Source organism: Lycium barbarum, chromosome 5, assembly GCF_019175385.1.
Source record: "Lycium barbarum isolate Lr01 chromosome 5, ASM1917538v2, whole genome shotgun sequence".
Lineage (NCBI taxonomy): Eukaryota > Viridiplantae > Streptophyta > Magnoliopsida > Solanales > Solanaceae > Lycium > Lycium barbarum.
Window position 1 is genome coordinate 136,684,428 of NC_083341.1, and position 23,343 is coordinate 136,707,770.

The window sequence follows — 23,343 nt, forward strand, 5'->3', positions numbered from 1 at the left end:
CCTATTTTCATACTTAGACCTTAAAATTCATATAGCAACATAAATACATATGGCACGTTAAAATTGCAAAAGTTTTCATTCCAACCCCCCCCCCCCCCCTCTAAATTTCATGCCAAATTAAACTGTGTTGGAGTACTATTTTTTAAAAGAACTTGTTGAGCATATAATAAACAAATAGATATTTGATTTTCACATAAAAGGAACAAATAGATATTTGATTTTCACATAAAAGGCATGCCACGCTAACCAAAAAAGAGGCCCAAAGCCCCAAATAATGGGAGAACTTTTTTTAAAGTACCAACTTGTGGATTCATTCTTAAAAAATAAACGGAGAAAGCAATTTATGGTTTTCAGGTATTGCTTGGTCACCCAAACATGACATAAAACCCCCACCCCCACTCCCCTTGCCCTTTTCTACGGGTTTTATTTTAGGTACGGTTTCAGTGAACTCATTAATTTTTGCTCATAGCTTATATAATTTATGAATATTTGATCGTGAATTCTGTTATTATAGTGATTTAATTATAAATTATTGTATGAACTCATAAATTTTAAATTTTGGATTCACACCGATTTACTTGGTCATCCAAACATGACATTAGCCTCAACCCCACCCCCCCTCTCAAGCCCCCACCCCCTTTCTTCATCTCTTCATTGATAAATACCCCTTTTCTCCATTTCTTCGCCTTCATTATAAACATTTTTCTCTCTTTTTTTCTTCATTTCTCTCATCTTTTTGTGCTTATTATTTTGAAGCATGAGAATGAGCTGCAATGGGTGCAGAGTTCTTAGAAAAGGTTGTAGTGAGAATTGTAGTTTAAGGCCATGTCTTCAATGGATCAGATCCCTTGATTCTCAAGCTAACGCTACTGTTTTTCTTGCTAAATTTTATGGCCGTGCTGGTCTCATTAACCTCATCAATGCTGGTCCCGATAATCTCCGCCCTGGTATATATTATTATCGTCTTCATTTTATATGACACTCTTTTCTGTTTAAAAAGTATACACATCTTGTATATTTTGAATTTTTTTAAAGTTAAATTACTTACCTTTTTTTTTTGTTTTTAATCTATTCTTATAGTCGTAAAATGTTATGGTACCTTTAAATCGTAACTCATAAGGTGTTAAAGGTGTAAACAAGTTTAATTTTCTTAGTTACTGCCATGTACTCCATTTGTCAAGCTTTATGTGATTCAATTATTATTATTTTAAAGAGTTGAATGAGTTTTCTTTTACTACTGATGCTTCTTAAATATTTCAAATTGTTAATTATTGCGATTTGAAATAACTTTTGTGTTGTTTCTAAATATTTTTTTGCTTCGAAAAATTTGAAGATTTTATGTTAGAATTCACACAAAAATTAGATCGTTTGACTCTAGGTCTTTGAATCGTCTACCATAAAGTGAGACAGAGGGAGTAAAATGGAAGCAGGTAGCATTTAATTGAATATACTCGTATCAAAATCGGATATAAATTTTATTTAAGTTCACTAAATTTCCAAATTATAAAATTGAAAACTTGAATCTGTCTTTCTGACAGGTACGCATGCAGATGAAAAATCTTGAAATGTTTTTTTTTTTTTTTTTTTTTTTCTGATTCACTTCTTTTTTTCCTTTTCTCAGCACTATTTAGATCTCTTTTATATGAGGCTTGTGGCCGGATAATTAACCCCGTAAATGGTTCAGTTGGGTTGATGTGTTCTGGGAATTGGCAGCGTTGTCAAGAAGCTGTTGAATCAGTTCTCAATGGCTCAACAATCATGCAAGTCCCAGTCAACGATGATGATAATAGTTCTTCAGATCATCAAATGATCACACCGTTAAAAAGCTGTGATATTCGACACATTTCCAAGGACACATCAAGCGGGGTGGTTCACCAGCAAGTCAAAACCAGGAATGGGCGGTTCAAGCGTAAGGCCACTAAAGTAGATGCTTCTTCTGCAGAAGAGTACTTGATGAATAACGAGCTCCCATCAAAGTTTAGTATAACCGGATGGGATTGCTTTGATCAAATTGAAGAGGAGTTGAAACGCGCACCTAGTCATGACTCCTTCTCTGTTGAAACGGTTGAACCGTCCTTAATGCTAGCGAACCGGGTTGAACCGGGTTTGCCTGTGAAATTGGAGGAGGATTGTGATGTAGGATTAGAGCTCACTCTTGGATTGATGAGTCCAGCGTAATAACATGTTAATCAGTTTCCTTTTTAATGGGTTTTTTTTTTAATCTCTTAGAGTTTTTGTTTTATTTTGGGGGCATATACGAATAGATAGAGGTAAAAGAAGTGTAATTATGTAGAGATGTTGCTTAATGTAATGAATGAAGTTGTCACAACATCGAGTTTAGTGACAAAGTGATTATAGTGGTCTTAACTAAAACTAGTTGCAACAAATATTTCAAGATTTTGCTCCTAGCGTTATATTCTGAACTTGCTTCTTAGAAGTATTCTTTGCAATTGAATCTTTAGAACTATGTCTAAGAGGGCGAGAAGCTTTATAGTCAAATCCGGTTCTGCCTCCTCCTATAATACTGATCTATTATATTCCATCAATTCCACCTACAAGCAACTCATTTTAACCCTGCATTTGCTTAGCAAAATATATCTGGTTCTATCTCCGCTTGGCTAACCGAAACAGTCCTCTACATATATAATTTTAGTGCTACATACAGTATGAATTAAATTCCGAACCTATATATTTAAAAGTATGTGGAGAGTTCAATGTTAAGAATCTTTATAATTGAATCCAACAAGTTGAAATTCTGAATATAATTAACTAGCTTTATATTTTTCTTAGATTAAGCTTTATATTAACAAGCTTTATAATGTTTTCTTCCCTCTCTTTGTTGTCCCCAAAGATATAGCAATAGTAGTCGTCGTTTTTAAGACATCAAAATCAATAGATTTAGTAATGGCAGAAAAGACATGTAGATCATTAAACTCAACAAGAAAAAGGAGCTAAAAGGGATTGGTGATGACAGAGAAGTAGGTAATATCAAGAAAGATGAAGAAAGAAGAACACGTGGGAGAGCATGGAAGAAATTTTGTCGACAAATGCTATACATGCAATGGCAAAGTGGAGTTTGGAGTGTGCCGACTTTTTGAGAAAAGTTTCAGGCATACTTTTGCCTTATTTCTGGATCATAGACATGAGGAAAATGCTAGGCTAGCTGGAGGACAGGTTCCCAGGAATCTAGGGGCTTCTATGCAATTAATTAATAGAACAAATATATTATTTCGCTCGTTCTAATTTATGTGATATAGTTTGGATTAACGCATGAGTGCAAAAGGAAAATAAAAAATTATCGTCTTAAACATGTCATAGCATTTGTAAAAATTTTGAAATTTGTAGCCTTAAACATGCCATAATATTATGTGTTACAAAACCTTCTCTCTAAGGAATGAGAACTAGTGTAAAATTAATAATTTCTTAATTTAGAAGTGTGTCTTTTTTTAGAAATAATAAGCCAAGAAAAAGTGTATCATATGAACTGAAACTACTAATCTTTATTATAGCATGATCATCTAATTTAATTTGTTGATGTTGATATGCGCAAGATCAAGTTAAATTTGTTGTATGCACAAGGTACTTGCTAATTGAAATATCAATTATCTCAATACCTCATGAGCTTAAGTTATATACATCAAGCCAATTATAAAAATTTGAAATTCTTAATTTAAAATAATTGTACAATAGGTAAAAGTGCTTGATAAGGTAAAAATTTCTTACAATATAATGTATATAACTTAAACCCTATCTGTATATATATGTCACTCAAGGTGGACACAAGGTAAACCCTGTCTAATGACTCTATGCATTGCCGCATTGTTATTCACGCTCAATTTTTTGTACTAACAATATAAAATTTGTTCACTAGTAACGTATATAGCTTAAATCAAAATCATAAAATGTGCATAGACATTTTTCACAATTGTAATGCAAGTTTAAAATGGTTTTAGCATATTAAAGAGCTAATTAGAAGGGGAGAGAAAAACATGGTGCGTGTGGTGTTGTGTAAGAAAAAAAAAATTAATAATTGACTCATGTTTAACGTAACATATCGAATTATATACTAGCTTACATCACGTGGTGACAACAATAGGTTATATATATTGTATACTCCATTATATCTAGGGAAAATTTCATAAATGACTACATTTTGAGGGTTAAAAATATGGCATAGCTACATTTTGCTGATTTACAGCTCGTAGCTACTTTTATGTTTGCTGTATTCATTTTTTTTTTTTGGCTGTATTCAATTTTTGTTTTCACTGTATTCATGAATATGATAATTTTTTCACTGTATTCCTGAAATGAGTATCTGTATTCATAAAGAGCTCGCTGTATTAATGAATACAACAAGTAAAACTGAATACATAAAAATATAGATACATCAATAATTAACAAATACACCACTAAAAAATGAATACAATAAAAAAATTTAACAAAAAAACTCAAAAATGTGAATACAATCACTAGTTTCGAACAGATCTGGAGACGATTTCCGGCCAGATTTGCCTGAAATTTCATAACAACAACAACAACAACCCTTATGCGCCGACGGAGCCGGATTCAGTGGAAGCAACACTAGTGGTCGGGGGCCAGATCTGGAAGCAACACTACTTGCCTTATTTGTATCACTTAGCAACCAGTTGGGGGTTATATGAGTTCGTGGAAGAACATTAATTTCTTCAGCTGCCCTTCTCCAATGGCGAAGAAGGGATAAGAGGGGAAAAAGGAGAGAAAATTGAGGGAGAAAAGAGATGGGCGAGAGAGAAGGAAGAAAAGAGGGAAGAGAGCAGTGAAAGTGAGAAAGAGAAAGAGAGATGAGAGAGGTAGGTTGAAAGTGAATAATGTAATATGGGTATTCTACATTATATATATAATTAGCTATAAGTTGTATTTAACATATTATAATTAGCTATGAAATATAACTATTTTAAATTATAGCTACTAAATATAAATATATAGTAGAGTTAGTTATGCCGTGTATTTATCCCTTATATCTATTAGCTTTGAGTTTTAATTGGGACCCTATATACTAACCAACAATTTGTTAATGTTTTCAAACTCAAATCTTTGGAAGCTTCTCAATTAAGAAAGTAAAAAACAATGCCATTATGGGTTGCTGACTTGTTGCCAGTAAGCCTTGTTGGTTCGTCACATATTCGTCTTGACTAATACAATTTGAACTCGAGTGAATAAAACACACAAAACACAAAACAAAAACTAAAAAAACCCTCATTATTTCTAATATCTCGTCTTTTTGTACGGAAGAAAATATTTATTAATTTTTTCATGCTTCGTTGGTTAAAATATTTTAAAAGAAAGTTTTTTAAGGAAAATAAGTTCTTAAAAATGAGGAAAATGATTATTTTAGTAGCAGTAGAAAAAGTAAGTTCTATAAGTGGCATTCCAAGCTTATTGTTTCCTCCCTATGCGGCAACAACCAAAATCCCACCCTGACAGAAGCAAAGTAAGAGTTTGAAGCTTATGAGTTCTTGGATTCTAATTTTTAAGTTACTTAATTGCTTTTAAATTAATAATTTGTACATATTCATAGGACTTTGTAACACAAATATATAATTTGGATAAAAATTACGAGTTCAGCTGAATCAGTAACCAATATTCTAGCTTTGCCCCTGACCCCGCCATCCCGCACTGGCCCGCTCAGCCTCACCCCCAGTGTTTTACCCTTGGGGCAATATTTTTTCGTACTTATCAAGCAGCATAAATGATTAAAAAAAACCCACTTATTTTTCGTAGATAACGGGTTTCTACGTACTAAACACACCCTGAGTCCTTAATTTAAAATTGATTTTCAAGTAAAGATAGTGCCTTTCATCTTCTAATCTCCAACTGCAACTTGCAGTTTTTATGGTTGAAGAAGGCATGTGCCAGGCACAAGCCAATTATATACACATAATGTTTTTTGGTTGAATTAGAAATATTCTAAGATGACAGCACGGATGACGAAATTGGGCATGGAAGTGATTTAATTAATTCTTAATTAGAGGGTTTGATTATTTCATAACAAGCTGAAGTCAAGAGAGTATCTAGATTCATTGTGCTCAAGTTTCCATTATGCAAACATGTGGAGCCATGATTTGCTAATCCAATTATATTATTAGCATAAGCTTTCTTATAATTTTTGCTTTGGCAAGTCGCCTCATAATTTTATTGTAAAATATCACTAATATCACTGTCTTGCAGTTGCTAGTTTTTGGACATAATCAACTTAGCAGGATTATGAGGGGTACCTTTTTTTATATTTTTAATTCTGTCCTGGTCATTTGAAAATAAGAAAGAAGAACGATTGGGGCAACCACATTGTCGTTAAGTACTAGCTGACTCAATAATTAACTGCTTCATTAATTCAAAGCTTTAACGAACACCTACTTTCTGAACTCTCGTAAATTATTTGTGTAGACTTGTTTGTAGAAAGATAAATGGAGTACAAGCAATGCGGGTTAATTTTGTAAAATAAAGTTATCATTTTCTAAGGTGGAAATGATATTTTGACAAAAACATTCAGAGCTAAAATACGTAACAACTCAAACAAAAGGTACCGTTCAAATTTTTGATAAGGAAAACTTCAGCACAATGTCCTGGAGTTCGAAAAAATCATGAAGTTTGACTATTATCAATTTAAACTTTATAAAATTTTAATAAAAATTAAAATGGTAAATACGTACTCATACTCCAGAATGTACTATTAGAATGAAATAATGTTTAGTATGGGTGAAATAAGTACCATGAGCGGGGCGGATGCATAGCCAACCGAGGGTGTTCGCCCGAACACCCTCGGCAAAAAATTACAGTGTATATATGGGATAGATTTTTTGTGTTTATGTATATATATTAGCTTTTGAACATCCTCAATAAATGTAAAAGGTTAGCTCAAGTGGTTTAGGGTATTCAAAATTGTCTCTAGTGCTACAGGTTCGATTCCCATCAACAACATTACTTTTTATATTTAGTTTTTGTTATTTTTTTCGAACCTCTTGAGTTAAAATCTTGAATCCGCCACTGATCATGAGTGAAACAATATTGAAGGATTACTTCATTCGTGGATAAAATTAATATAGTATGTGGTCGTTTGGTTTGAGGTCAAAATAGTCCCGGGATTACAATCCCGGGACTAATTTATACCATCTGTTGGTATTATTTTATACCATCTGAAAGATGGTATAAAATAATACCAGTATAAGTGGGTTAAGAAGGTATAAGTTGAGTTATTCCAGCACTAATTTTTATACCACGTTTGGTACAAGGTATAAAATAATCCCGGGATAAATCTATACCTTATACCAAACGTGGTATAAAAATTAATACCGGCATAACCCATGTTATACCTTAAACCAAACGACCACTATAAGTTTTACACTCAAGGTACTGCTACGAACTCCAAATATTTTTGTGGAGTTTCAAGTTTTACCAGTTAAACTTTGTGATTATGTCGTGGAATTCAAACAAGCCTTATTAAAAAAAATTGTATCTTATACAAGTGAAACACGGAACAACTCTAATGCTCTGTGTTGGAGTTTGAAGCTTTGACAAGTGGAATTTTAACATAATATTGTAATGAACTTTGAAAAAATATTGATAAAGTTTCAAAATGTGCAATTCAAACTTTAGTAAAGTTTTCTAGAGCTTTTCGTGTTTTTAGCTAGTGATATTTTTATCACAACTTTCTTTCCGCACTAAAATGGCTAGATTTTGAATATTTTAAAATAACTGATTAAAGCTTAATTAACTAGTGGTCCAAATAAAAAGTGATTTTTTTCCAATTTCTCCCATAATTTCACGCATGGTCTATATTAACAAGTGTTCGTTTCTCTTTTCTTTTCATACTAGAGGTAGCAAAATCAATTACTAATTTTTATAAGTAACTCACGTAAAGTATAGACAAACTGGATTACGACCTTTTTGTTTAGTCTAATTAAACACAAATAATCCATCAAGCTATTTCCTAATCTAATTTTCAACTGATATTAGTCTTCTTCTTTTTTACAGCACACCTCCGGCTTGCGGTTCTTTACCGGACCCTGCTAACCAGGGGCGTATGCAGCAACAACATTATAAGTTGGGGTTCAATTGAACCCCTAACTTTTGACGCGGAGCATAAGTTTATTTTTAAAATTTTTAGTAATATTGCAATATATAGTAGATATGAACTCATACCTTTTAAAATACAATGGGTCTAAGCTAAGAATCTTAAAAGATTGAACTCATAATATTTAAATCCATGATCCGCCTCTGCTGCTAACGCAGGATAATTTGTGCATCGGCTGTCCTTTTTTTTTTTTTAATTATTATTAGTCTTATTTTTCTAAGGCTTGCTTTGACTGGTTATTACCTAATAAATCTATTGTAAAATATCAATTTCAGGTCTTGACCTTACAACATTTTTAACAGTGATGTAGTTGGAGACTCAATGGTATCTCTCTTTCCAAAATTATCTACTTCTGTTGCCGAACTTACATCATTAGTTTATCTTTTTTCTTTTATTCCAAGTACATTGGTATATAGCAAAGATAGTCTTGAGACTTGAGTACGTGGGAACAAAACATCAATAAAGAAAAGAAGTGTTTTGGGGCGTTTGTTTAGGAGAAACTGTGGTGGCTTCAAACTATGTAGAATTAATTTTTGTTATTGTCACCACCAGTGATGTGATGGGAAGGTTTAGATTTCTCCTTCCTTAACTTTAGGTTTTGTGTTCGTGTCACGATGTAAACTCATGACATCGTATTATCAGTTTTGGCTCTACATACCTCGCATATTTGTTCCCTAGCTACATTATTATCAAATCCAAAAGCACGCATATAATATAAACTTGTGTTATGTTGTACACAACTTTTTACTTTGTCATTTCCTTTTTGTTGTAAATTTACCTAATGTTTCATATGTATTCCTTCTTCGGGAGTTTCTGAGTCTAAAAGTATGTCAGTTTTTTCTTTTTGACCCATCTTCATTGGCCCATCCTCCGACATAGACAACCCAATTCTAGCCCGTAAACAAGGAGTCTCTTAGCTCCTGTTGGCCATAGATTATGAAGTTGAAATTTGAAACTTAAAAATTTGAGTTTTTGAAATTGTGATTTTTGAAATTTGAAGTTATATTTGGACATGCAATTTACTTGAAAATTTTGAAGTTTTGTGACGGGAAGTGAAATTTCTCCAAAAACTGGTTGGAATTTGAAAATGTTTTGAAAATAAAGTTTTAAAATTTGATAAGATTTCATGGCCAAACAGATATTTGAGGATAAATTTGCAAAATATAATCCCAAATCCATGGTCAAACGCTAGCTTAGTAGAAGTGTTTTACTCCATTAATGAGCTTATCTGAAATGAATTCATATTTAGCTAGTGAGGCCACTACATTCAGATGCTTAAAGAAAAAGAGAATTTATACTAATTTCTTGTATCCAACAAAAACACATCAGCCTTAGTACTCATATACATCATGGAGGGTTAACATACTTTAATCAATATTATGGTGGGAATCGTGCGTGGACTGTTTTTCACAAAACAGGTAGAACATGAACAAATAGCTACATATAGTAGCAGTTTATATATTAGGAAAAAGAAAATTAAAAGAAAGTTAGTCTACAGTTTATCTTAGACACGGCTGTCTTATTGTTGGATCACAACCTATGTTCAAATTATTACGCCATTTGATTGACTTAACTATTTATTTAATCATTAGTATTTGGTAAAAAGATACTCGTCTAATTAAAGGTCAACTAATAAAGAGTTTCCTCATTTCTTTACTGTTGTAACATTTAGAGCCCGTTTGGATTGGCTTATAAGTTGCTTATAAGCTGTTTTTAGTTTTTTTTAGTGTTTGACTGACCAGATTAAAGTCCTTTTATGCTTAAAATAAGCTCAAAAAAATAATTTGGCCCATTTGACTTAGCTTATCTAAAGCAGTTTATAAGCCAAAAAAAAAAAAGTTAGACTTCCCTAACTTATTTTTTTTTCGCTTATAAGCTGTTTGCAGCTTATTGGCATAAGCCCATCCAAACAGACTCTTATTTACTTAAAACTATCTGTCAAAGTCATCAGACGCAGCAATGTCGATGGATTCCATCCATGGTATACACTTGAATCTGCCTAATAGTCCACCATGGATTATTTAATTAATAAATAGCTAGAGAACTTTTACTTTTCTACCTGTTCTTATTTTCCCAAATATATAATTGCAAGTTATAATTCTTTAAGAAAAGGCTACGTGTTAAAGGAGTTATTTAAATCCATTTGTTGAATATGACGTGCAAGCCGTGATTCCCAACTTATACATGTACTTCCAATTTCCTCAAGGAAAGAGTTAAAACGTCTTATTAGCACTTTTGACCCTTCAACTATCAATAAATTTTTACTTTAATCCTTCTGATATCGGAGTTAAGCTAATGGATTAATAGCACGTTTTGTCCCTCAATAATTGGGAATTTCTTCATTTAATCCCTACAATATCGGACTAAATACATTAAACCCATAATTAATTGAATTGTAAAGTTTTGATTTTCTTGCTTGGCAATATTAATAAAATCACCATAATTATTAATCATTCCACCACTTAATCACTCATGTTATGTTATACTATTACTTCATATTTGGCGCCTGACGGTAATATAATTCTATAAATAATCAAATATAACATATTTTACACCGGAAAAAAATGCACATTTTTGTATGCTGAGGCATATATTATAAAAACCAAAAGAAGAATTTACCAATATTTTAGGAATCAAAAGTGCTATTATCCCAACCAATTAAATCTTACTACTATTTTCTAATTTTTCAATATTTAATTAAGAGAATCAGAAATCCTTTTGGTTTGCACTAGTCCTGTTTGGACATAGTTTGAAACCATGTTTGGACATACAATTTGAACATTTTAAGTTATATTTTTTCTTATAGACATAAAAACCACACAAATTGTGAAAACTATCAAAACATTCTATCAAAACATTCTCAATTCTTATATAATCTTACCAAATGAGCAAATCATAGTTTATAACAAAATTAGTACACTACTAGAAGGCTTTTCTAAAAATGCAACATCAATTAATTAAACTTTACTTCAATAAAAACGAAAATTTAACATTAATAGTAATCTAACTACTCTTTAATATAATCTTTCCACATAAATTAAAGGTTGGTAGACATAAATAAAGGTTGGTGGAAGTTAATGAAATTGGTAAATGATTGATGGGGGTAATTGTTAAAAATATTTACCAACTTATGAGTTAAATTTTGTATTTAAAAAGTTAAAACCATGGTTTCAAACTCCAAACTATATTTTTTTGGATGATTTAGGGTTTGAAACCATGACTGAACAAACCGTGATTTCAAAACATGATTTGAAAATTGATGGCAAACGTACGCCTACTAAGAGTCTACGACCACTTTTAATCACTGATTGAAAAGCCAGGCAAGTTTTTTAGTGGTAATTGGTGACGTCGAGCATCTTTATTAGGTCTCTGACTAAACTAATCAAGCAGTTTAATAATATAATATATCAGATCTTTTAAATTTAAAATAGATTAGCAAAACGATGAAGTTTCTCCGCATAATTAGAATAGAAAAATATGGATTTGACATTTCAACCCTAATTAGTCATTAGATGTTTAATTAGTGATAGCCATCTTCTGATAATTTAATGGGATAAGTGCTTTATTATGATCTTGATAAGGACCTATTTAATTATTAAGGGCCTTAGGAAGAAAAAGGATTATGATTTATGAGCAGTGTTGATTCGTCACAGCATAGAGAGTTATTTTTATTTTATTTTTTAATTTTGTTTTTTTTGGACAACCATGGAGGAGGGTTACTAGAAAACAATAATATTATTGAACATATATTAATAGTTTAGGAAGTAGGTAAATAAAACTTTCCACAATGTGATGGCGTAGACAATCATGCCAAGAGAGATTAGTTTATTTTATGTCATTTTGTTCATTACTAATTTAAGAATATAGACATATCTTAAATCAAACTCCAAAAATATATATGATAGAATATGTTATGGTCAACCCGCACAACCTTACTTGGCGCAAATTATAGATTTTCTTATCCAATTTTCGTCTGATTATTAGAAGCAAACTTAACAATTCAAAAGGGTTTTAAGGTACTCAAAGTCAAATACTAAAAATAACAAATTAAAACAGTATTGCATCATAGACTCACTTAATTATAAACACTAATATCTGATAAACAATATGTCATAGCTTGCATAAGATATAATGGAGCCCCGCAATTTTCTAACCCAAAAAAAAAAAAAAGACTTTGGAACCAAACTAATCCATTAAAAAAAAAAAAAAAAAAAGAACCAAAGTAGGCTTCACGCACAGATTCTGTGCGTGAAAGGGGTATTTTTTTCTTTTTTTAAGCTATCAAAAATCACGTTTTTTTTCCATACTTTGGGCAAAGATTAGTTATGTTTCAAAACCCCGAAATATCAATATTTTATATAGAACTTAATATATTTTTTTGCATTCAATAACGTCTGCTCATTACATCAAGTATACCTAAACGTTTGGATCATCGTTTTAGGGGTTGTAGAGTGCCCGAAGTAAGTTTTGTTTGCTTGGAAACTTGTCATCTTTAGAAATCAAACTCAAAATTAAGCTTTTTTCAGTACTTTGACCGAAGATTAGTCACGTTTCAAAACACCGGAATATAAATATTTTATATAGAACTTCATATTTTTTTTAACGTAAAATAATGTTGGCTCATTACATCAAGTATACATTTATATTTGGATCATCGTTTTAGGGGTTGTAAAGTGCCTCGAAGTAAGTTTGGAAACTTGTTATCTTTAAGTTTTTTTTTCATACTTTGACCGAAGATTAGTCACATTTCAAAACGTTGGAATATAAATATCTTATATAGAACTTAATATTTTTTTTTAGCGTACAATAATATCGGCTCATTACATCAAGTATACATATGCCTCTTCACACACGTAAATAAAAAATAAGGACCGGAGCATAGGTGGAAAACTAGTTGTAAATTGTTGAAACTTTAAATGGTCATAACTTTGCGCTCGGATGTCCGATTTACGCGATTTTTTTTTATTCAGGGTATTTTTTCGAGATCTACGCGAACAAACTGCGTTTGGTCGAGCCGATTTTTCAAAAAACGCCTGTTATCCCATTCAATTTGTATTTTCTCCCAAATTTGTGCAAAAGTTTCATTCTTCTCTAGTAAAAATCTAATGATAAAAATCTATTTCGAGATGCTAATCCCGTAGTAATGATGTTTTTAATGTCAATTTCGAGGTTCGAAATTCAATTTATGAAAACGAGTTAGATAGCATTAGTGAACAATATAAAAAATAAAAAGTGTCTACTTTGTAATGTTTACCAATTTGGCTTAGTGGTTTAGCCTCTCTTTTTTACTCACTTCTTTTTTATGCCAACAACATGGGATCTAACCTTGGTGGGAGCATTGAATGAGATATATTATACCTTGGTTGAACCTCTTGTATTGGATGGATTATTTTTTAATATAATATTTTTATTTCAAAACACTTAAATCAAAATCCTATAAAATATGACACTAAGATCTATAGATGATAAGTTTCCAAGCAAACAAAACTTACTTCGGGGCACTCTACAACCCCTAAAACGACGATCCAAACTTTTAGGTATACTTGATGTAATGAGCCGACGTTATTGTACGCAAAAAAATATATTAAGTTCTATATAAAATATTGATATTTCGAGATTTTGAAACATAACTAATCTTTGTCCAGAGTATGAAAAAAAACGTGATTTTTGATAGCTTAAAAAAAGAAAAAGAAAATACCCCTTTCACGCACAGATTACTTTGTCCAGAGTATGAAAAAAAACGTGATTTTTGATAGCTTAAAAAAAGAAAAAAAAAAATACCCCTTTCACGCACAGAATCTGTACGTGAAAGGACCAAACTTAAAAAGTTACAGTTTGATCCTTTCACGCACAGATTCTGTGCGTAAAGCGTAATTTGATTTTTTTTTTAATGGGTTAGTTTGGTTCCAAAGTTTTTTATTTTTTTTTTGGGTTAGAAAAGTGCGGTGTTGGATATAATGGGATGTTCAAGTTCAAATCAATAGCACATTTTTTGTGATCTTTTCTTTTTTTCCTTTTCTCAGCACTATTTAGGTCTCTTTTATATGAGGGTTGTGGCCGGATAATTAACCCCGTAAACGGTTCAGTCGGGTTGATGTGTTCTGGGAATTGGCAGCGTTGTCAAGAAGCTGTTGAATCAGTTCTCAATGGCTCAACAATCATGCAAGTCCCAAACAATGATGATAATAGTTCTTCAGATCATCAAGAGGCTCATCAAATGATCACACCGTTAAAAAGCTGTGATATTCGACACATTTCCAAGGACACATCAAGCGGGGTGGTTCACCAGCAAGTCAAAGCCAGGAATGGGCGGTTCAAGCGTAAGGCCACTAAAGTAGATGCTTCTTCTGCAAAAGAGTATTTGATGAATAATGAGCCGCCATCAAAATTTAGTATAATCGGGTGGGATTGCTTTGATCAGATCGAAGAAGAGTTGAAATGCGCACCTAGTCATGACTCGTTCTCTGTTGAAAACGGTTGAACCGTCCTTAATGTTGTTGAACCGGGTTTGCCTGTGAAATTGGAGGAAGATTGTGATGTAGGATTAGAGCTCACTCTTGGGTTGATGAGTCCAGCGTAATAACATGTTAATTAATCAGCTTCCTTTTTAATGGGCTTTCGTTTTTTTTTTTTTTTTTTTGGTTTTGTTTTGGGGGGCTGTCTGGGTCAAAATTTATGTTTTACCCAAATAGTTGAATTTGTGATGAGGTTAATCATAGTTGGTAGTAATTTGATACAAATGTAAGAGTTAAAACAAGCAAATTATTAACTATCTATAAAAAATAAGTAAATAAAAAGAAGAAGTAAACTTATGCTAATTGTGATGAACAATAATGAATTTCCTCCTCTCCTAGAACGAGTAAGAACTTAATGATTAGAGAATAATGATGGTGTGAGTAAGTCAAAAGAATAATTAGTAGAAGTAGCTTTTTTAGTTTGAATTGGCTACCTCATTTACAAGTGATAATCCTATCTATAGGTATATGATCCTATTTGGTGCCCTTGCCGTGGTATGTAAGTAACGGCAGCCATTAATTGTTGAATTGATGATTGTCATTTAATTCCTTAATTCTGGCCGTTAGTAATCGTTTTGTCGTTACTGCATTAACTCCATTTAATGTGTAGTAAAGATGGTCTTGTATGTTGTTTCTGTTAATGTTCTCTCCGTTGACCCAGTTTGCTGCCTTTCCGAAAACGCTATGCTCGGCATTACCATCTGGTATTTATACATCTTTGAATAAACTGACACGTGTTGAATACGGGTTGGTTCACGTGTCATGTTCATTTTTTACCCATACAGGGGCATATACGAATAGATAGAGGTAAAAGAAGTGTAATCATGTAGAGATGTTGCTTAATGTAATGAATGAAGTCGTCACAACATCGAGTTTAGTGACAAAGTGATAATAGTGGTCTAATTAACTAAAACTAGTTGCAACAAATATTTCAAGATTTCCAGCGTTTTGTCGTTACTGCATTAACTCCATTTAATGTGTAGTAAAGATGGTCTTGTATGTTGTTTCTGTTAATGTTCTCTCCGTTGACCCAGTTTGCTGCCTTTCCGAAAACGCTATGCTCGGCATTACCATCTGGTATTTATACATCTTTGAATAAACTGACACGTGTTGAATACGGGTTGGTTCACGTGTCATGTTCATTTTTTACCCATACAGGGGCATATACGAATAGATAGAGGTAAAAGAAGTGTAATCATGTAGAGATGTTGCTTAATGTAATGAATGAAGTCGTCACAACATCGAGTTTAGTGACAAAGTGATAATAGTGGTCTAATTAACTAAAACTAGTTGCAACAAATATTTCAAGATTTCCAGCGTTATAGGAGTATATCTTTATATTCTGAATTTGCTTCGTGGGAAGAGGCAAAGAATTCTAGTTCTGCTTCTGCTTATGCTTAATCCTTAGTAGTATTGCTATTTTTAGAACTATATGTCTAAGAGGGCTTTATAGTCAATTCGTGGTTCTACCTCCCTATAATACTGATCTATTCCATCAATTCCACCTACAAGCAATTCATTTTAACCCTGTATTTGCTTAACATGCTACAACAAAAAATATATTTGGCAACAAAAATTGTCAAATATATTTTTGTTGCCATAGATTGATTATTGTTGCAAAAAGTACTTTTGACAACAATTTTTTTTTTGTTGATAGACTTTTCCCAACGGCTGTTATTGCAACAACGTGCAACAATTTTTCTTTTTTTGGCCAAAAATACTTTTTGCAACAATAATCAATACTATGGCAACAAAATTAAATTTTTTGGCAATAAAAAAGTTCTTTGCCAACAATAAAACTAAGTTGTTGCCAAATATTAAATTTTTTGTTGTCATTTCTATACTTTCTTGTAGTGGTAAAATATATCTAGTTCTATCTCCGCTTGCCTAACTGAAACAATCTTCTACATATATAATTTTTGTGCTACATAAAGTATTAATTAAATTCCGAACCTATATAGTTGAAAGTATATGGAGAGTTCAATGTAAAGAATCTTAGTAATTGAATCCATCAAGTTGAAATTCCGAATCTTTCTTTGTTTCCACCCCAATATAATTAACAAGCTTTATATTTTTCTTAGATTTGGATTCATATAATGTTTCCTTCCCTCTCTTTGTTGTCCCCAAAGAAATAGCAATTGTAGTCATTGTTTTTAAGACGTATCAAATTCAATAGATTTAGCAATGGCAGAAAAGCCATGTATATCATTTAACTCAACAAGAAAAAGGAGCTAAATGGGATTGGTCATGACAGAGAAGTAGCTAGGTGATATAATGGGGAAGAAAGAAGAGCACGTGGGAGTGCAATGGCAAAGTGGAGTTTGGAGTTTGCCCAAGTTTTTGAGAAAAGTTTCAGGCATACTTTTGCCTTATTTCTGGATCATAGACATGAGGAACATGCTAGGCTAGCTGGAGGACAGGTTCCCAGGAATCTGGGGGCTTCTATGCAATTAATTAATAGAATAGATATATTATTTTGTTCGTTTTAATTTATGCGATATAGTTTGAATTAACACATAATGCAATTTTTTTTTTTTTGTAATTTTAAACATGTGATAACATTTGTCAATTAACTTTTAAAATTAGTGGACTTAAACATAGCATAATCTTTATATGGTTATAAAAACTTCTCGTCAAGGATAACATGAAATTATAATATAAACTTAATTATTTCTCAACTTATAAGGGTGTCTTTTAAAAAAAAATAAAAAAAAATTTTAAAAAAAAGCTAAAAGAAAGCGCATCAGATGAACAGAAACTAAGGGTACTAGTAATCTTCATTATTGTGTGATTATCTAATTTAATTTGTTGATATTGATCTGCGCAAGATCAAGTTAAATTTGTTGTATGCCCAAGGTACTTGCTATTGAAATATCAATTAACTCAATACCTCCGTGAGCTTAAGTATATATATTGCGCCAATTATAAAAAATCTGAGATTTTTAATTTTAAAATAAGTTAATTGTACAATAAATAAAAGTGACTTGACAATGTAAAAATTTCTTACACTACAGTGTATACTATCACTTAAACTCTACCTCTATATATATCTATAAAACCTGTCTAATGACTCCACGCATTGCCGCATTGTTATTCACGCTAAATTTTTGCTGCATTAACAATATAAAAAATGTACACTTTAACGTATCTAACTTAAATCAAAATCATAAAATGTGCATAGAACAATCGCAATTCAAGTTTAAAAAGGTTTTAGCATATTTAATTAAAGAGCTAATTAGAAGGGGATAGAAAAAAACATGGTACGTGTGGCAGCGGCAGATTTAGAGGGTTAGTAGATTACAATGTATGTATAGGGTAGATTTTTTGTGTTTAGGTACATATATTAACTTTTGAACACCCTAAACAAATGAAAAAGTTTAGCTTAAGCGGTCTAGGCTGTTCGAAATTGCCTCTAGTGTCCTAGGTTCTATTCCCAGGGACAACATTATTTTTTAAATTTATTTTTATTGTTTTTTTGAACCCCCTGACTGAAAATTCTAGATCCGTCACTGAAGTGCGATATAGTGTAAGAAAAAGAGTAGTTGACTATACTGTTTAACGTAACATATCCAGTTATATACTTGCTTACATCACATTACAACAAAGTTTATATATATTTGTATTCATTATTCCTATTAGTTTTGAGTTTTAATTGGGACCCTATTTACTAACCAATTTTTTTTGAATGTTTTCAAACTCAAATCTTTGGAAGCTCCTCAATTAAGAAAGAGTGTCGCTGAGTTGTTGCCAATTAACCTTGTTGGTTCGTCACATATTCCTCTTGACTAATCCAATTTGAACTTGAGTGAATAAAACACACATACATACACAAAAAAAAAAAAAAAAAAAAAAAAAAAACCACAATATTTATAATATCTCGTCTTTTGGCATTGAGGAAAATATGTTTCAATTTCTTAATGTTTGGTTGATTAAAGTATTTTAATTTATTTTTTTAACGAAAATGACTACTCTATTATGAGTAGCGAAATCAAATTCTATAAGTGGCTTTACAATATCATTGTCCCCCACCCTCCCCCCTCCCCCCCTCCCAGCCCCCCCACACACTCCACCCCTTGATCACCCCTCTCCGTCAGAGTTTGAAGCATATGATCAGTTCTTGGATTCTAATCTTTTTAAGTTACTTAATTTGTTTTAAATAAATAATTTATACACATTCAAAAGACTTTTTAATACAACCACATAATCCGGACAAAAACTATCAGTTCGGTAGAACCAGTAACCAATTTTTTAGCTCTGCCCCTGAACCCCGCCACCCCCCACTCCTCACTCACCCCCATCCCGTAGTGTTCTCCTAAGTTACAAATAAATGCTCTTGGGGCAAGTTTTTCGTGCACTTATCAAGCACCATAAAATAATTTTAAAAAACCACTTATTTTTCATAGATAACAGCTTTCTACATACCAAACACACCCTAAGTCCTTAATTTAAAATTGATTTTCAAGTAAAGATTAGTGCTTTCATCATCTAATTTCCAACTGCAACTTGCAGTTTTTATGGTTGAAAAAAGGCATGTGCCAGGCACACGCCATGTATAAAAATTCTAAGATGACAGCATGGATGACGAAATAGGGCATGGAAGTGATTCAATTAATTCTTAATTAGAGGGTTTCATTATTTTATAACAAGCTGAAGTCAAGATAGTATCTAGATTCATTGTGTTCAAGTTTCTATAATGCAAACATGTGGAGCCATGATTTGCTAATCCAATAATTTTACTAACACATAAAACTTTCTTAATTAGTTTTAATTTTCGCTTTGGCAGGTCGCCTCATAATTTTATTGTAAAATATAACTAATATCACTGTCTTGCTGTTGCTAGTTTTTGGAAATAATCAACTTTACAAGCATTTGCGGATTATAAATGGTACCTGTTTTTATTTTTTATTATTAAATTTTGTCCATAGTCAGAAGAAAATAACAAAAGAAGAACCATTGGAGCAATCGCATTGTCGTTAAGTAGATGACTCAATAATTAACTACTTCATTAATTCAAAGCTTTAATTAACTAACACCTACTTTCTGGACTCTTGTAAATAATTTGTGTTGATATGTTTAGTAGAAAGATTATTAGAATACAAGCATTGCGGCTTAATTTCGAAAATATTAATTCGGATGGTCCGCTTTTGAATTCTTACTTAATATTTAGTCACCATTTGAAATATAATCACTTTTTAAAGCGGAAATAACATTTGCTCAAAAAATACTTATAGCTAAAATACGAAACAAAGTTTGAAACTTTGACAAATAAAACTCCAGCACAATATAATGGAGTTCGAGAAGTTTATGAAATTGAACCTTTATTAGTTCAATATCTCTAAGAATTTTGTATGAAGTTTTAATCAACTGATAAATGTTCATACTCTAAGAATTTGTTAAGTTTATAATGTTAGAGGGATTTTTTTGACTGTGAATGAAATGATGTTAAAAAATTTGTTAATCGAAATAAGTACCATGAGCTAAATAATATCTCCTCAAATAAATTTCACATGCGTTGTTTCACTTATTGTATCTCCTGATATAAATTTCTTATGTGGAATTAAACGGACACCATGAGTGAAGGATATTTCACTTACGTACCTAGCCTCTTCAAATTCATATATTCAGCACAGAACCCAAAAAAAAAAAAAAAAAACTCTTCAAACTCAAGACACTTTTTTGGATTGTTAAGTTCTACGAGCTTTCTTCATATCTTGGGGTTTAAACAAGCATTACTACTACAACAACAACATACCGAGGAAAATCCCACAATGTGAGGTATGGAGAGGGTAAAGTGTACGCAAACCTTACCCCTATCTCGGAAGATAGGGAGATTGTTTCCGAAAGACCCTCGGCTCAAGAGAAAACATGATGAGAAAAGGTCAGATAAGCACAAGCAGTTCAAAGCAATATGAAAATGAAATTAACGAAAGCGAAAAAGCCATGATAAAGCAGTCTGAAAAAAAGAAGAAGCAGTAGCTACCACAGCTAAATAAGATAATCGAAGTACAAGAAACAACATATAGTAGCAAGAATCAAAGAACAATAAACTATAGATCAAAACTGCGACTACTAATACGAAGGGATACGCGGGACTACCTACTAACCTTCTACCCTAATTTGAGTCCTTCATAACCTCCTATCTAAAATCATATACGAAGTGGTTCAAAAAAGCATTACTATTAAAAAGAAATCAATCTTATAAATTAAAGTAAAACACTGAAGTGGTTTAAACAAGCATTACTATTAAAAAGAAATCAATCTTATAAAAGTAAAACATGGAACAGTTTCAATACCCAGTGATGAGTTTTCAGCTTTGCCAAGTGAAACTCTATCACAATGTACTAAAGTTTGAAAAATCTTGGAGTTTGAATTGATAAAAATTCAAACTCCAGTAAAAATTTCTATAGTTTTTTGCGTTTTAATTAAGAATATTTTTGTGCAAATTTTATTTTTGTATTAAAAATGGGCTGAACTTTGATTATTTTTAAAAGACTCGATAAAACTTATTTAACTGTCAAAAAAATAAAGTGGCTGTTTGCCAATTTACCTGTTAATTAGGCGTGGTGTACACTTACAAGTAATCTAATTTTCAACTGATATGTCTGCTTCTAAGGCTTGCTTTGGCAGGGTATTGCCTAATAATTCTATTGTAAAATATCAGTAACTTCAAATCTTGACCTTGCTACTTTTTTTACAGTGCTTTAATAGGACACTCAATGCTGCCCCACTTTCCAAAAGTATTTACTTTTGTTGGGTAACATATATGTATCATTAGTATATCTTTTTAAGAAAATCTAACTTCATTAATGTATCGCAAAGAGAATTTTGAGTAAGTAGGAATAAACCACAACAACAACAAAAAAAAAAGTGTTTGGGGGCATTTGTTTAGAAGAGGGTGAAGTGGCTTCAACTATGCAGAGTTAATTCTAATATACTACGCGCGTACAATCAAGTGATATGTGATTGAAAGATTAGATTTCTCTTTCTTAACTAAAGGTTTTAGGTTCATTTTACGATTTAAGCGGTGACACGTAGTATCCGCTTTAACACAACAGATTTCACGAATTTAACTCTCAGACTACGTCATCATCGAGCCCCAAAAAGCACGTATCATGTGAACTTGTTTGTGTTTTATAAAGCTGTGAGCTTTTCTTGCCTAACTTGATGTAGATTTATTTATTTAAAGTGTCTTGTCCAAACGTTCTTCATAAGCTTGTAATGGGCCCACCCTCAGTGATGGGCCCTACAAAACGAAGATTGTCTTGTTAGAAGCATTTTATTATTATTCTATTAATGAGCCTCTCTGAAATGAATCCGAATTAGCAAGTTTGAAATACCAAATCTCTAAAATAAAAAGGAGAAAAAGTATAGTAATACTCCATAGTAATTCTTTGCCTTCTTGTCTCTAATAACGAAAACACATCAGCCCTAGCACTCGGTACTCACATACATCAAGGAGGGTTAATATACTTTAATCAATATTATGGTCAATATAGGGAGTCGTGCGTGGGCTGTTTTTCGCAGAACAGATAGAACATGAACAAATAGCTACATATAGTAGCATTTTATAAATTGGGAGACAGAAAAAATAAAATAATGTTAATCTACAGTTTATCATAAACACGGCTGTCTTATTAATTATTGGATCACAACCTATGTTTAAATCATTAAAATTATCCCGTTTGATTGGCTTAACTATTTATTTAATCATTAGTTTATATGAAAAAGATAATTCTCTTATTATAAGGTCAACTAATGAAGAGTTCCCCATTTGTTTATTTTTTTCTCATTACTTTATTTAAAACTATCTGTCAAAGTCATCAGACGCAGCAATGCCGATGGATTCCATTGATGGAATATACTTGAATCTGCCTAATATTCCACCATGGATTATTCATTAAAAATAACAAGAGAACTTTTACTTTTCTACCTATTTATTATTATTATTATTATTATAATTATTTTCCAAATAAAATATTGCAAGTTATAATCCTTTAAACAAAAGGCTACATGTTAAAGGAATTATTTAAATCCGTTTGTTGAATATGACGTGCAAACCGTGATTCCCCACTTGGACATATACATCCAATTTCTTCAAGGAAAGAGTTAAATCAATGGGTTAATAATATATTTGGTCCCTCAGTTATAGATTGATTTTTATTTTCATGCTTATGATATCAGATTAAAAACAGTAAGTTGGCGTTTGGCCATTTAGTTTATGAAATTTGCACAAAATTTCAACTTCAACTTTATATCATGATTTCAAATCTCAATTTCTCCAAAAAGTAGGATTTCATATTCCAAATCCTGATTTCAATTTTATTTTATTTTTTAAAATGTTAAACTTGCCAAATATTTGTTTTTCTTTTAAATAAAGATCCATAAGTTGGTAGATATATTTTTTAAATGTAAAACTTGATTCAAAGTAACAATATTGGTTCGGTTTCTCGGTCATCTGATTGGAAATGCATGCTCGACATAAAGAGATTGTTTGTACCATGTGGAAAGATTATATTGAAGAGTAGTTACACTACAACTTATGTTCACTTTTCCTTTTTATTGAACTAAAGTTCGATCAATAGATGATGTATTTTTTAGAAATGTCTTATACTAGTAGCGTATTAACTTTGTTATGAACTATGACTTGCTCATTTGGTAAGACTGTATAAGAATTGGAAAGTTTTGATAGCTTCCACAACTTGTAGGGTTTTCATTTTT

The 23,343-nt window shown here is 31.7% G+C and overlaps 2 protein-coding genes across 3 annotated transcripts; both read left to right on the forward strand.

The window, feature by feature from the left end:
- The first annotated feature begins 679 nt into the window (after nt 1-679).
- Nucleotides 680-2,373, forward strand: LOC132641777 (LOB domain-containing protein 42-like). 2 transcript variants are annotated; one of them, XM_060358867.1, is made up of 2 exons: nt 680-947; nt 1,685-2,373. In XM_060358867.1, the coding sequence occupies exons 1-2, from the start codon at nt 758-760 to the stop codon at nt 2,176-2,178; spliced, it is 684 nt and encodes a 227-aa protein (XP_060214850.1). In that variant the 5' UTR covers nt 680-757; the 3' UTR covers nt 2,179-2,373. The 2 variants fall into 2 exon arrangements, with proteins under 2 accessions (XP_060214850.1, XP_060214849.1); XM_060358866.1 differs by having other exon boundaries at nt 683-947; nt 1,622-2,373.
- Nucleotides 2,374-14,098: 11,725 nt separating this feature from the next.
- Nucleotides 14,099-14,606, forward strand: LOC132641778 (LOB domain-containing protein 42-like). Its single transcript, XM_060358868.1, has one exon. The coding sequence runs from the start codon at nt 14,205-14,207 to the stop codon at nt 14,589-14,591; it is 387 nt and encodes a 128-aa protein (XP_060214851.1). The 5' UTR covers nt 14,099-14,204; the 3' UTR covers nt 14,592-14,606.
- Nucleotides 14,607-23,343: the final 8,737 nt, after the last annotated feature.